At 35.3% G+C, this 16,345-nt stretch overlaps 1 protein-coding gene across 1 annotated transcript; it reads right to left on the bottom strand.

Annotated features, from left to right (window-relative positions):
• Positions 1–528: 528 nt before the first annotated feature.
• Positions 529–14,734, bottom strand: LOC110056732 (serine/threonine-protein phosphatase with EF-hands pef-1-like). The gene is made up of 17 exons (XM_089273604.1): positions 12,636–14,734; positions 12,158–12,285; positions 9,171–9,213; positions 8,908–8,949; positions 8,412–8,575; positions 8,147–8,261; positions 7,510–7,556; positions 6,915–7,081; positions 6,319–6,355; positions 5,911–6,060; positions 5,519–5,593; positions 4,633–4,818; positions 4,199–4,341; positions 4,018–4,124; positions 3,108–3,271; positions 2,402–2,486; positions 529–1,887 (listed from the first exon to the last, which is right to left on the bottom strand). The coding sequence occupies exons 1-17, from the start codon at positions 12,703–12,705 to the stop codon at positions 1,640–1,642; spliced, it is 1,971 nt and encodes a 656-aa protein (XP_089129730.1). The 5' UTR covers positions 12,706–14,734; the 3' UTR covers positions 529–1,639.
• Positions 14,735–16,345: the final 1,611 nt, after the last annotated feature.

The following is a 16,345-nucleotide window of genomic DNA, read 5'->3' as shown; positions in this document are numbered from 1 at the left end:
CAACATTTTGGACTTAACATCTTTCTTTGAAATGACAGCTTCTGCTCGACCAAGTTCAGCACCTTTTTGTAGCAATCTGAAGGGCTAAAGTATCAGTGTGGTTACAAAATTGAGCTAGATTCTGAGTTAGGAAAATTTGCCAGTGAAGATATTCAGGACACAGTTGATAGTGTGGGGATGAGCAGATATATTATTTGTTAAATGATATATATATATATTAATAGTTATTGTCTATTTTTTATTGATGGATAATTCATATTCCTAAAGACAGTAGGTTATCAATTGTTAGCAATTTTTTTCAATGAAGAGCAATTGATAGGAAACATTTCTGTGAATTCGATTGTTATCGATTGCAGATATCAATCAATAGCAATCGGCAATTGATATCAACTGAATCGATTGATTTCTGACATTGATTTTTATCAACTGACTACACCTGGATTATGAGTATAAAAATGTTCCTTAATTATTATCAACGCTTAAAATTTGGAGCCAATCGCAATGTTCAACACTACATCCTGACTACTCTTTGCCACATGGTTCATTATAATTTATTAGCATTTTTCTCACCATTATTCTCAAGACTCAATTCAGTGACTGGTAAGCGTGCTATGGCTGTTACAAATCTGAGTTATAAAATTTATCCAAAACACATCATTTGTTTAATATGTTATAATTTACACTATTTCACTTCGAAAAATTTTACTATTGTTTGGTCATAAATCCAGTGTCACTCAAAAACATTTCTTGTGATTGAGAAAAACATACTAAGGTGAGCCCCTCACCTCTTAAGAAGCTTTCTATCAATTTGCCACACACACATATTAGGGGCTGTCTGGTAGCATTTGCCAATTTTTAAGACTAGACTAAAGAAAGGGTTGGATTATACAGACTTCCTGTTCTATTAAAAAATAAATACAATATATCAATCTTACTGGTCAAATCTATTATTGATTTACAAAGCAGCTTCTGAAGTAGCGTGAACTTGCCTCTAACAATATGAATATGAATACAGCTCAAGCTCTGTACATCATAAAAAGTAAGAGAATCTAAGACCGCAGAAAATCCCTCTAACTGACTTTCTTTCAACAAACTTTAGTACATACAAAACGCAATAAATACCACATAACACTCTTTACGAATGGATAAGTTTTTTTTACATTATGTATGCCTGTGAATGTTGTGTTTTTAAGTACACTATTTTTATAAGCTGTCTAATCACCCATGGCTTGCTCAAACCAGCAGGATAAACCCCCTTGCGGTTTTGAGTGTTGTAGATCTGTTTCTCCTCCTGGAACAATGTTTATCATTAATGATGTATCTTTTTGTACCATCTTCTCGTCATAAGAGAAGTGTCCATTTCATTTGACTTTTTGGCATACTTCTTGTCATAACAAAGTTACATTCTTATTGATGACACCCCTTCTTGGCAGGCAGCATTTCACTAATACTGTCATGCAGGCTGAATGCCTTTGTAGTGCCATCTGACTTTTCACCCAGTGATCTGTACCGTTTAACCCTGATGTGTTTGCAATGAGATCTTGTCAAAAAAATCCTTGCCCAACAGAAACAGTGACTCTCCATTCCCTTGATCCTCAATCATCCTCTTGGCTTGTTTGGTTTGTGCACAGTGGGCAAACTAAGAAATGATGTGTATTGAATGCACTGGAGAATGCTCTTTCAAGGACAAGGTTGATTTTGCGTGATTAGAATTTGAACTGTCCACAAGTCTGAAAGCCTCCAAGAATTCATTGAAGTCAATGAGACCATCTTTGTCCATGTCTATGCTTTTTGCTAAGTCCTCTATGGAGTCCAAGGGGATATTTGAGTTAGTGTGCTCATTCAGAAGACGACATGACTCCTCAAATTCTCCCATTGAAATAAAACCTGATGAAGCATGAAACAAAATCCAATATTAAATAATGTAAATTCCAACAGTCTCATTCATGTAGTGAATAATTATCTAATGAAGAAAGTCATGAAAACTGTATGCTGTTTAGGGGTGGTGAATGATTGAAGGTGTTTGTTTCATACTTTTTGGCACTGATGCATGAGAAAGTGTTGAGTCTCGAGTTCATGCTATTAGAGAGCTTAACCCTTTAAGCCCCAGAGAAAAACCTTATTTTTCTAAAGTGATAACAGTATATCAAAAGACCACAAGTAATATACCAGCTGAAAGGTATTGTTTGGGGTATGTTGAATTGACGTAGGGTGGCATAGCCAATTAGAACGTTCATTTGTCAGCCACAGGGTTATGCTCAAGCACTTTTCTTATACCTTCACTATTAATTAGCTTCAATGCAGTTTTCAATCTACATAGATCTATGTCTTAAAAGTTCTAATTTCAGAGTAGTCACTTAGTGTTCCAAAACAAGTTTGAACAAAATACTTTATAGCACACCAGAATTGTCTTTGTCCATTAAGCGGAATATTGTTTCCATGTTGGACCTATGCCTGTAAAGGGTCTCTGTGATGCTTGGGCCATTCTAGAAAAACAACAACAACAACAAATAATAATAACAATAACAATAACAATAACAATAACAATAACAATGACAACAATAACAATAATAATAATAATAAAATAATAATAATAATAATAATAATAAAGGAATGTGTATAATGTTTCGATCATGTTTACCGTAGGTAGTGTCAGTCAACGATATTGACTGATATATAGACCGACAGTTAATATGTCAGCCAAGTATGGGGCTTGTATCGGCCAAGAATTGACCGACACACAGCTGTCGATACATCGGCTGATAAGTGTGTCAGTTGAGTGTCCATCAAGCAACGGCAGACATATCAACCAATTCTCAACGGATAGTCGATCCACATTTGACTGATACTCATCCGATACTCGACCGACTGTCAGCCAATACATCGGTCGTGCATTGGCCGAGAGGCGACTGATACTCAGCTGATGTATCAACCAAGTGTTGGTCGACATTACCTACAGTGAACATGATCTTAATGTTTCACAACTAATCAGGTAAAGCAGTATTTCAGAAACCATGATATGATCCAACTCTGTGAGCCCAGTTTGACATTTTGACAGCTTTGCAGAATAAGCAGGTTAAAGATCTCATAATTCTTCAAGGTGATACCTTGTGCAGCCCTGTCTCAATGACGTACTGATCAAGACAGGAGCAGTAGTCAATTCTTCCATCTGGTAGAACATGAGCAAGCTGGTGTCTTAACATGTTCCATGGAACATCCAACTTTAACACACTCTCTATAGCACTTGACCACTGACTGGCGGTCACATATCCTGAAAGTAATATGCATGGATCTTAAATTATTCAATACTATTTTTCATATTAATTTTGTGTTAAGTGTCTTTAATTGTCTTATTGAGCAAAAACCTTCCCTAGGTAAGAATTTTAAAATGTAAGCGTGCAGCTTCTAGTCTGAAGCCTTTAAAACCAAAATGTAAAAGTGCAAGATGAAAAATATACAGCAAAAGAAAGTGTGAGAATATGTGTGCATGGGTTGAAAGCTTATGTTTTAAAATTCCTACCTAGAGAGATTTTTACTCAATATGATTTGTAATCTTGTCTACTCCTCTATTTGTTCACAAGTCTCATTGCAGTTTGGAGATCACAGGGTGCGTTAAAATGCAAACAACACATTACATTGTGACTACTCTGTTCTTTGCAAATTGACCACTGACATTTTAAAAGTTGTTAAATTAAAATAGCTACTAATCAAAATGACCACAAATCTGTTGTGTTTGCAACGTTCAGCTTGATTACATTGATAATTAGTTGGAAAACTACTGTTAACCTCGATGACTTTTATTCATTAAATTTGTAGAATATTTTGTCAGGCAGCCTTGGTTAGAGTTAGAGTGGTTGCACTGTAAAAATAATATACATGCATTGGCACTGAAAGTGCCACATAAAAGATTTATCACCCGACGTTTTGCCATCTCAAAAATCAGAATATGAACTGTGCTCTTAATCTATGTTGAGCTCAGTTCAACTTCACTGAGTGTTTAATTTTAGTGTTTTTTACCCGTGTTTTCTTTGTCTCTTTCCAAAAATGCTGCCATTAATGCGCTCTTGTTAGCATATAATCTTTCCTTCAACTCTCTTATTGCAGACTCCTCTACAATGCCAACCCTACAAACAAAATTATGACATCGATCAGTTAAGAATGTTGATAAATTAGCATCACTGGAAAATATAAGTCTGACCTTTGTTTAAGTGTGAGATGCTTCTTTGCCTTGGAAGTTTGATATTGAACAAAGTAAGGTTTCATATCAGGACCTATCTTCATGTAAGCACCTCTGTTGCTTCCCTGCTCATAATAATTTGATGCCGAAAATATTGTGATAACCTGTTGGAAAAGCAGAAATGAAATATTGATTAATTTAACATTTTATTAACAGCAATCAAGATTATGGATATATTGATTTGTTCAAAAGATTTAGGATCACTAAATGGTACGTGATCACAGAATTTCAAACAAAGACCTAAACTGCTTAGTAATAATATTAAAAAAGTATTTGTCTCTAAAGTTATTAATCTCTGCAGTCATTTTTAATCACTGAACACTCCAGGCATTTTAGGCATGTACTGTACAATGCTGTAACATAGCCCATAGGAGGGCAGTAAGTTTGTCCAATACCTTTTCACCATGCATGTATTCATATCCTTCGTATTTGCATTCATGGGAACGTACGAGTAGTTCCAAATCATGTTTTCTAAGGATGCGTTCAGTAATGTCCGGACCAAAGTAGCAACCTCCTCCTCTGAACGTGTTTGGTTTACAGCCAGGAACTGGCTTGGGATCACTCCATAACAGATCCAAAATCTTCAATGAAAATAGCAGTCTGTCAGAATCTTCCACACACAGGGTACAGGTCCTCTCAGAAAATAGTTTAAAAGACTTAACACCTTCATAAATAAATACAAGATGACAGTTAACTCCTTCTAAACTTATGCAATCTTGAACCATTACTTTAATTTAATCTTTTGACTAGAAATTTATGGAAAACGGACAGTCATTTACAAGATTGAAATGAACAGCAATGTTATTTCTAGATAGTAAATGCCAACCAGGCTTTTAGCCAGATGGGCATCCACGCATCCTGTGGACAGGCATTTTCTATACAAAATTATTCTATTTTCATATGTTGCCTTATAAATTGCTCATTTGAGCAGGTCCTATAGCACATTTTGGATGGCCACTTTTCAAATTCTGGCTAAAAGCCTGATGCCCACTCTACTTTGCCTGAGTGCTATCATTCTTCTATGCCAGAAATATATATAACTGTATAATCTAAATCTACATGAAAATTGATGTGCCTTAGCCTGGGATAACAAAATCAACAAGTTTGTGTACTTGCCCACCTTATGATTTTAGAGCAGTTTTCAACTGAGTGTCGAAAGGAACCAGGCTGAGCAGTCTAATTGGTAAGTAATTGGACTGGTTTTGGTTTTACGACACTCAGTTGAAAACCACTCTCTCACTAGTGACAATTAATTGATTCATTTGTTAGGGCTTCAATCACCTGTCTCCACTCCATGAGGTTGACGGTGTCAGGATGAGCCTTGTCCATGTTTGGTGGTTTCAGTATCGACACATACTTATCACAGGAGAACAATAAAACAAGTGAGTTTTAGTTAGCTGAAGTCTGAGTGAACTTGACACAAAAGAAATCTGTGTCATAGTGAGATTTTGGTGGCATGCTGATAGTCAAGTTAATCCTCTTTCACAAGGCTTTATAGAAGTCTACTTTGAATTTGCATTAATCATTATAATTCAACATTTCCTACATATAGTTTATGATTAAAGCAGAATTATCAGAACCAGTTAGAAATACATTGTAATGAAACTTCTGAAAATAAGCTGTAGAATTTTTAACACTGACAAATAAAATATTAAATGGTTCAGAGCACTCACTTTGTGGCGGTCAATCTTATCGATAACAGACAAATCTGTAATATTGGAGATTCCTCCGTGGGTGACAAGTATTTTGTTGTTCACTACTGTAGCTAGAGGAAGCCAACCAAATATGTCTGCAAAGAGCTTCATGACCTTTGCTGAATGTTCCTATGAAAAACAACATAATTTATTTGTAGCAAACAAGGAAAAAAACAAAACAAAAACAAAAACTGAACTACAAGAACCAATTGATCAACTTACACATAGTTTTAATATTAAAATATATTAAATTTTCCTTGTTGGTTCACTTATTTCTCCTGGATTTTTCACTTATTTCATATTTACAGACTTATTTTGCATGGTTATGAATTCAAAATAACTATTATAAATGTAACCGAATTAGTTTTAAGGAAGTAATCACTGTACCTTATACTTGTCCATTACTTCTTTAACAAACCCATACCTAGTAAAATGTACAGTACAACAATATGAAAAGAATAATCAATAATAATGACAATCCTATCTATAACAAGATTCTTGATCATGATTGGTTCTTTGCATGATATTTGCTATGTAATCGGTGCGCGATCACGTGGGTGTCCAACTACAGGTATCCAATTCGAACCTTTTTGCAATTGGATACCTGTCATTGGATACCCACTTGATTCGCACGTCAATTACACACGCTCAAATGGCTTCCTCCACAATGTTTATTACAGTTTTCAAAACTTATCAAAAGTGCTATATGTACATCCACGTTTTTGCTTAAATGAAGTTCTTAAAAGACATTTTTAATTCCGAAATTTGTCATAGGTACGATTAATTAGTATTGGACCTCCTGTCATACCATTCAGGGAGAAATCACGCTCATAATTTCAAATCACCCTTGCATTTCGCTGAGGATGACAATGACAATGACAATGACAATGACGATAACGATAACGATAAAAATCTTTACAGGAGGAAGTGTCCATCACTAGAAGGTGTTACTGTTAATTCTAAGCAGCTGCACACTTTCGTACCTTAGATTCATTATGTGATCTTCATGATTACCACGATTGATGTAAACTCCCGTGGGGTAAAGTAGAAAAAATGCAAACAAAATAATAGCAATTTCAATGGAGTATGGACCGCGATCCACAAGGTCACCATTAAAGATGTAAGGGTTTTCAGCTGAGGGAAGACCATTCTGAAAAATAAAACATTTTAAATCCAGAACTGACTCTATCACCTCATTCCACAAAAACATTGCCTATACCAGAGGCTAAATTGAGCAGCCATGTAACAATAATCATGTTAGAATAGATTTAACTACTAGACTAAAGTCATCTTTCTTTGATTGTCCTTTTGCCAGAAATCAAGGTCAAAGCGGTTGCAAAAATAATTTAAATACATATCTCTGGAGAGTTTGGCTTAGGATACGTGCATTTTCAGCTATTGAAAATGGCAAAACTATGCTTAAACTTACTTCAGAAATACATGTAGGGTCAGTTATACCAGGAAAATAACCCACAGCTAACACAAGCTGTGGCATATTTTCCTCGGTATAACATGGCCCTAATCAGTACCTACAAAACCTAAATTTAATCTGCTTACAAGTTACCACTAAGTACTTGCCTTGTGAAAAATCATAAACAGATCATCAAGTTTTCCATGAAGGTCACCTGCAACAATCATACAGTAATAGACAGTGTCGTTAGTAACTCTTGAGAAAAAGATGTAATTCATATTGTGCAATAAAGCAAGGGATCATTCCAGTACAGGTTACACCAGGTACTAATCTGTCTTAAATCTATTCATCCATACAGGTCTCAGGTTTGTCAGGTTCCCTCAATGTTTGGTTACCAGTTCCTATTTATGTACCCAAGAGGAGTAAGTGCTGTGCCATCCACAATTAGGACTCAAAGGCCCGTTTTCTGAATTTACAGTTTAACAAGCTAACCTTCAGGATACCCTGTCCACAAGGGCATATATAATAAGAGTTGTACTTTTAGTTTCTGTAACTTTCAAACTGGTTTTCAATTACTGCTAGTTTTCTACCCAACATTTTCACTTGCATCACTTATTTAATTCCTAACTATCCATAACAATTTCCAGTAATAATGATAATGATAATGATAATGATGATAATGATAATGATAATGATAATGATAGTGATAGTGATAGTGATAATGATAGTGATAGTGATAGTGATAATGATAATGATAATGATAATGATAATAAGAAAAAAATATTTTCCCTATCAATTATTTACCACATATTGTAATCTGTTTGGTGATATTTGTAGAGGCCCTGGAGATGTTTGGTAATGCCATCAGCTTTTCCCTTGTTTCTCGCAGGATAAGTAAAATATATTTCACATGAAGAAGCTGTTGAAAAACAACAAAAAAAATAATTTCTAGTTTTTGTAACTTTGATTTTACCCCTTAGAAACCCCTGCGATAAATGAATATGAGCTTGGATTCTGAGAGTAAAAGGGGTATTACAGATTGATGTAATTGACTGATTTTAGTACAAACCTTGTGTGATTTATAGAGTTCAATGATGTTCCGTACAGTGAGGAGTGTTAGTGGTAGCGTCACATGAGGCCCTTTGTAGGTGAATTCATCTACTGTTATCTTTGATGGGTCAGTCAGCATCTCCAACTTCTCAGACCTCTTGGATATTGTAGATGTTACACTGCCTGAATTATTGTTAGGAAAAAAAACATTTGTAATAGCATGTGAATAAATCATTTGAATTCAGTTGAACTCAAAGAGGAAAGGTGAAAGGGAAGCGGCAAGAGAGGAAAGGGGATGGGAAAACTGTGGGAGGAAAGGAGAGTGTGAAAGAGGGAGGGTAGGGAGTAGGAAGTGGAAAAGGGAGAGAGAAGGACGAAGGAGGAGTAAGGAGGTGACAGGAATGAAGGACGGAGGGAGAGGGAAGGGAGAAAAGAGAGAAACAGGAAAGGAGGGAAAGAAAAGACAGTGGAAGCATATGATTGTTCGAGGTACAGGTGCAGAAGAGTGCACTTACTTGCAGAGCCCTTCCGTAGAATGTCAACAGCATTGCTGTCACCTACACAAAAAATAAAAAATAAAAAAAAACAATCATGATCCTTATGGCTGGATTCAAACACACTCATAATAATACTTAAAATTTATTTCATTTAATAGAGAGTTAACTGTTAGTAGTGAATTAGAAAGACGACTTACAATATGGAACATAAAGTATTTAATGAAATAATTAATGCAACAAGAACTCCATAAATAAAAAAATGCCATCTAATGCAAACTTACCATCAGCAACATGGTTTAGCATGTCATTGAAGAAGTTGAACAGCTAAAAATAGACACATGCAGGAGAAATTATTAATTAGTAACAATAAAGATCTGAAGTTTTGAAGAGGGTTTGAAGTATTACAACGAAGCTGATTTTGAATTTTTTTTTCCCTAACAATCTTTAAAATAACCCAGCAGATCAGAATAGCTTGCCAAAATCATAAAGTAGATGATTTTCACTTGTCTTGCAGCTGCCTACTTTTGACAATCCTCAGTTAATGTTAATATCGTTGCTGACAGGGGTTTCATTAATGTTTTCGGCAGGAGGGCAGCTGGTTTTCAAAAACACGCAAAACTTTTTGAGCTAAACTTCTTTTTAAGATAAACCTTCCTCTAGGTGGTCAAACTAGGTGGGCAAAATCATCCTCAGAGCCTGGCAATTTGTCCAGTGTCCAGCCCTTAATGAAATCCCTGTGATGATGCACAGGGTAAATACAGTCTTTTAATACTGGTAAAGTACTGTCAACAAAATGAACACGGGAACTCTGGATTGAAGTCTCTGAAGTTCTGTGTTAAATATTACTAGAAATCATCACATTAAACTACAATGCCTGATAATATTTCAAAACATTGTTCAGCCAGAGGAATATAAAATAAAAGGTTATGTTCATTCAATTAATTAAGAACCACACCCCTGACAATTTGGCCTTCGTTACAAGATGTGTTAAATGAAAATACTTTTACAAGCATATCCTTAAAATTATGATTAACTACATCCCATGAAGATGACACTCACCCATCACAGGAATCCCAAGACATTTTAGAGTAAAACAGGTTGATACCCATTAATTTTAATCATGTGGGAGGAGAAGAGTAACTTATTGAAGGAAAAAAATATCTTGCCAGCCTAAAGTCATGTTGCAGGAACCTAAAACTAACCAGGCTCTATCTACGTAGAGTATTTAGGAATAAACCCCTGCCACCTTCTTACTGAGATCAATATGGCCATAAAAATTTCAAAAACAGCAAAAGATACCCAACCATTTTTTTGTGACTCAGAGAAATAATTTCTCTAATTTGCACTTAAAACCCTATATTGTAGAGGCAAAAATACATTCTCAAAAAAATCTTCATTCATTAAATGTTTCACTCCATTTTAAATACAGTGAACATCAATTCAACCTGCTCAGTATTTCTTAATAATTAATAACTTAAGATAAATGAAGTTGGCCCTCAAATAATTTTCTTATTTTTTCAGTAAAAGATATTTTTGATCAAAAATAGTTTTGTAGGCAATGCTACACATTGTATGAATATTTTGGGCATTGTAAATGTAGTCAGAAACAATTCTCAACGCTCCTTTTAGTCAAAACCAGGAACAATTGCCATTTCCTAGGTATTGTTTTAGAGTTATACTACTTCAAAAAAATATATATTCATCACAAAGTGCAAATAAGGTGTCACAAATTGACAAAACACAATGGTTGGTTTTTAAATTAATGAATGGCAGGTCTATTAAGGATGAAAATAAAAGGAAGAAAACTGGCAGAGAAAAGTGATTATCACAATTTTCACACTAATATAATAGTCAAAACACTTTTGTTAGCATAGATGCAACACTAACAATGGCTTCAAAATTTCTTTTGCCAAATGAGGGTGTTAATGAAAACCATAAACCAGTCATGTACACAATAAGCCTATGAACTGCGGGAAATTCTGCCGAGGTGACAGCTGTTCATTTAGCTATAATGGCAAATCTATTATATTATGGACCTAATAAAACAGTGGTTGAGTCTATTCCTTTAAAATCAACTGAATAAAAATGTAAAATTTCATACTTTAATTTTAAAAAAATTGGCATATAAATTGCACCTGTAATTTGTTGAATGCATTATGAATATAATAAATCATTAAGTAATAAAAATAATTTAGTCAGAAAAGGGGGTGACTGTTAGGCATGTTTCCATGGAGACTGCTTGTATGAAACAAATGCGTTGAACCAAACCCTGTCAGTACTTTAATAATTTACTATGTGAGCTACCAGTTGTAGCTCCTGCCAATAAGCCCCTTCTGCACTAAAATATTATTAATAAACAACAAGACCAACTGACTGTGCAGGGCAGAGCTGTTCAGTTATTTAATAAACCGACAAATGAGTTTTTGTCGTTTCAGACTGTTTTCACTGGAAAGATAAAAATAAAGTTATGGTATTGTCCAAAGTTAAAAAATGTCAGCTTAAAAATCTGTCCAAGAGAAATTAATATTGATGCTGGAGTGCACACTGGTAGATAGATAATTTAGCTACATCCTGGTTTGAACCAGGACATGGGGTGAGGAGTTTATTAGTTTTGAGTTAAGAGGGATATTTCTCTGACATCAAATAATTGGACAGACATGTTGACAAAGGAACAAATACACACTTTATTTAATAACCTTGAAAAAAAAAATCCATCCCTAACTTAGTACTTTGCTGGAAAATTTTTCTTATTGTTGTTTTTGGCAAATGTTTTATAATTGTGTAAGTATAAAGGAAAAGTATATTCTTGAAAATATTGAGACCAATATTGTTGTTACTGCTTTAACTAAACCATGTTTTCAAACAAGGCAGAATGCTTATGAACTCTTTCTGTAGTCTTCTCTAATTTTCCTTTTTTTTGTTTTGTTTTTGGAAATTAATTAGAGCAAAGTTTAGTAAGCTTTTTAAGCCATGAAGACCTAACGAATATGTGGTTAATAATCAACTATAGGGTAAGGAATTAAACAACTGGATGGCAAAATATAAAATCGCTTACCTATACATTATTAACGCCTTTAGACTGGTGCTTTTAATCTAACATAATCTGTAATTCAAATCCATTTACCAGAGACACCAATGTAGAATTCGATTTTATCAGCAAAGGAGAGAAAATTTCTAACTGAAATGCGAATCGTTGGTGCAATAATTCAATTCAGTTTCGCAGAAAAAGTAACACTCAGAATAAAAAGTGCTAAATTGATCAAATCACCTTAAGCTGGTCCTGTTCTCCCGCATATTCGACGCTTTGAAAAATCTTCCAGGTGCATCTTCTTCGGGCTTCAAGACGAGCTTGATAACGTCTAAACCAATTCTGGATCAAAATTGCGGCGCGTATGGCTACAATTAAAAGACGAGTAAAGTAATAAACATGTTTTCACAAGGATAAAAATGTAAATATAGGCTTTACGTTGAGAATGCTTCCCTAATCCGAAAAGTTCTATGCAGGTCAAATAACCACAGCCTTGTTTGACAATGACAGTTTGAAAAGACTTCAGCGTATACACAGTTCGAGACTGATGTTAACAAGAGTATTCAAGAGCAAAATTCATAAATTGCGGTTTATATGATAGTGCATGCTTGAATCGTGGGAATGACCGGCCTTCACTGCCGATCAGCTGGTCTTATCAAAACTTGCCTGTAATTGCGTTAGTTGATTAAAAGAAAAGTTTTTACTAAACTTAACTCACCTTTTTCGGACTTCCCAAGTGACAAACCATGCGAGTCATCTCCATCTTCCACCGATGTCCCGCAACCCATGTTTAATTTTTGCTCGTTTGAATTTGTCCTCAATTTTCACCTAGTGTTGAACTTCTGCGATTAATTCTGCTGTGGAGATAGCTTCCATAACGACAGACATTGGAAGCCCAGGAAAAAATCAACGACATGGAACGAGCGATCATTTCTGGCCGCACGAAACTGGCATGTTACTCAAGATGGAGACGCATGGTTCGATAGCGTTTGGCGGGAGAAATTTACGTGTAGACGCGGGTAAACATTCCAAATGCTCGACGTTCGAAACAAACACCGCAGACAAAACCTTACGAAATCATCTCGTAAAATCGTCAGTAAAATCTATATACGCCACAGCTACGCTCTATACCTAGAGTAGTTCTCCACTCTAAATTATGTCACTTGAACGATCGCGTAGAGAGATCAGATGGAGAAAACCTGTCAAATGTCATGAACAATAACTCGCTTGATGACTTGATTCAACGAAAGCCAGTCACACCACCGAAGCAGACCAATCGCGCTGCCGTGACTGCCGAAGAAAGTGTAAAGTTACTCCGTTTCTGAAGGCAATTTACCCTTATGTTGCCGAAAAAAAAAGACTTGCAGTTTAAAGTAAACGCTTTCGGTAACTGATATATATTACTTCAAGGCACTCAGACAGAACAATGAATTCTTAATTTATTTTGTATATTTGTTGCTTAGAAACCGTCAAAAAACTGGTTGAACCCACAGCCCAATGAAGAGTATCTCTTAAGTGAAATACCTTTTGAAAATCTAAGATTTCTGCTAAAAGGTTCTCTAGTATTTTTATTATTATTTCACGGAAAGATATCGAAAGTCTATACCGCAAGTTTTTTCGAGTTCCGATTACCATAGGCTCACGTCTCGGAAAAATGTCAATACGAAACAATGTTTACTTGTAGCACTTTATGATAAAAGCGCGTTCCTAAGAAACGAAAACCGCGTGAAATGAAGGTTTAATTAAACCTTGGTATTCTATCACCAATTTAAGTGAACTATCGAGTTTGAACATGAATGTAAATGCTAAGAATAACAGATTTTTGGGAGAGAATAATCTCTAAGCATGTCATGACAATTTTAAAGGCCTACATAAATTATCTACTTGTCCATCACCGAGAGAGTTTGCGATGATGAACTTAAATAGGCTAACTGAACCGCCCGTGGCTTGATAAGAAAAGAGTTTTTACATGCAATGCCAATCTCTACCAAGAAATCGGTAAAATGTGCGTGTAAACAAGATACAGGTTGAAATTTTCCATAAAATCTAACAATCTCGAGTTTTTAAAGACTACATATTAACACAATATGAGGGGTTATTCTCAAGAAAGCTGTCAATTCAACTAACAAAATCTCATTAAGAGAGCCAAAAGCAATTAAAATGAATAATTATGAGCTAATTCACCATTTGTTTTATTGCTTTCGTCTCTAAGGTGTTTTTAAAGGAAAAAAATCACATTCGAAATAGAGACAAATATATTTTACCATAAAACCAGCTTTAAAGGTTTTGAAATTCCTGAAAGCTACTTCTGAAAAGCTACCATTAACTTGTTAATTCAAGCTCCCGCAAAATGTAAACATCAAGTATAAAGTAACGCTGTGACGCATTGCGTGACAGGTCAATCACGCAAAGAGACCTTGTTGGATCTTTCAGATGCTTTACACAACGTATTTGGTACATGCAGCTTTATGTCTGTAAATAGCCGTAAACTTTACCAAGAATGATGAAAGTTACAGTCGTTTGCAAATATTTGTCGGTTCGATTTTACTTCCTTTCCACTATGCTTTGTCAGAAAATAGGCACGCAAGGCGTCCGTTGGTACGCGTAACACGACCGAAGCCGTTTTCTTTAGAGAATTGCCGCCAAAATTATATTCACAGGAGTGGGGAGGTGGGACAAAGAATTTTCTACGAGTAGCAAAAGCAACGACAACGAAAATTGAGACTTACCTGCTGTGTTCACACAAGAGAGAAAGCAACAGTTTGTAGAGCTACATAACTAATTCAAATCTAAAAATGGGCAGCTAGTCATAGGTTGGCTGATGATATTACTTGCGTGTTTTATATTTTTGGTTCTTATTGAGTTATTTCTTTGCAAAAAAAATACCTCTTAGTCGGCGCGTCGGGTATGTTATGGACGGGTCAATGGGCGAGTGAGTGAGTGAGTGAGTGAGTGAGTGAGAGATGTATGTATGTCACACCAATCAGATTTGATCTAAACAGCCAATCAAATTTCTTGTTGTAAAGGTAAATGGTATGTGAGAAGATTTTATCCCGATACATTTGCCGGTTTGTGATTTTTAGTCCGGTTTGGAGCGGAGGGTGACAGTTATATACATACATTGGGTTGTTTTAGAGTGCATAATCCTTAGTGTAATGGTGGCTAGTTATGAACGAGATAAGCCTTGAGTTTTGAAACAGTTCATGAGTTAGTCGTAGTATGCAAATGGCACGAGATATTTTTATTTTTAGTTACTATGGTAACTTAATACTTTTGTTTTTCACAAGGAGTAAATTCAATTAGAGGTCATGAATCGTCGCTTCTAGTTCCTAGGACATGTTTTAGAGGAGACGAGACTATTTAGATTTGAAATAGTTCTAACGTTTACAATAGTAAGTGCAGGTAACGATTGTTTTGTTCTTGTTGCATGCAAATATAACGAGATATTTTTATTTTTTAGTTACAATGGGTAATTTGACACTCTTGTTTTCCACAATGGAGTAAATTCAATTATAATAGAGCTGACGAATCGTCACCACTATTTTTAGTTACAAATGGTAACTCAACACTTTTGTTTTTTATATGGGAGTAAATTCAATGGGAGCTGACAAGGTATCGCCTCTTATTCCCAGGACATTAAACAAAAAAGAAGCTTTCATTTCTGGACGGTGTTTACGTCTCTGCAGTGGCAGTTTAATATATTTATCTGATGGACATTTTATGACATTCTTTTCAGTCCAATATTTTTAATGGTAAAAAGTATGAAAACTGTTCAAATGTTCTTTGGAGACTGCGTGGCACCAAGTTAAAGTGCAATTTAATTAAATCAGATTTTCAACGTGTCAGAGAGTTTTTTTTTCTCTTTCTTTCTATTTTCGGTGAAGAAAGTGTTATTGCATTGTGTTGTGTAAAAAGGGTAAACTTACAACTTGTACAAAATGCGAAAAGTTCTCTTAACTTGAGTATTTTTGAGCAAACATTCCTCTTGGGGGTACGGAAGGGTTATGTGATCGGTGAGTGAGAGAGTTATGCATGTGCACGTGTCACACCAATCACAGTGTGGGTTGTATCAAAGAATGAATCAAATTGCCTGTTAGTAAATAGGATGGTATCTACATTAATCTGGAGACGTGTCAGATTACTGTAATTTGTTCAGTCAAACATTTTATGGCTTTCTGTTTAGTTATCTTACCATTACTGATGTAACATCATATGTACATCATAAATTCCCAGTTTCTTTGTTGATGTACATCGCAACCAAAAACACTTGTCAAATTAACCACATCATTACTGTAAACAGTTCCATGAATGCTCCCATCTCAGAGACATTTAGTTCACAAAAAAATAACTCTTGCACGCCTTGTGTGCCTATGTTTTTTTGACAGTTGCTGGAAAACCTGCCGTAGAGAGAAAGTTTATACCCTCTCA

The sequence above is a fragment of the Orbicella faveolata genome, unplaced genomic scaffold (assembly GCF_042242905.1).
Source record: "Orbicella faveolata isolate gen_17 unplaced genomic scaffold, um_ofav_v1 contig_35, whole genome shotgun sequence".
Taxonomy (NCBI): domain Eukaryota; kingdom Metazoa; phylum Cnidaria; class Anthozoa; order Scleractinia; family Merulinidae; genus Orbicella; species Orbicella faveolata.
Note: the sequence above shows the minus strand (reverse complement) of the source record. Positions and strands in the feature narration are given on the sequence as shown.

Coding starts and splice junctions, on each gene's coding strand:
- LOC110056732 (XM_089273604.1), bottom strand. CDS start 12,705: ATGGGTTGCGGGACATCGGTGGAAGATGGAGATGACTCGCATGGTTTG. Junction 6,061..6,318: donor AAGTAATGGACAAGTATAAG/GTACAGTGATTA, acceptor TGTTTTTCATAG/GAACATTCAGCAAAGGTCAT. Junction 2,487..3,107: donor TTGAGACAGGGCTGCACAAG/GTATCACCTTGA, acceptor TTGTTTTTCTAG/AATGGCCCAAGCATCACAGA.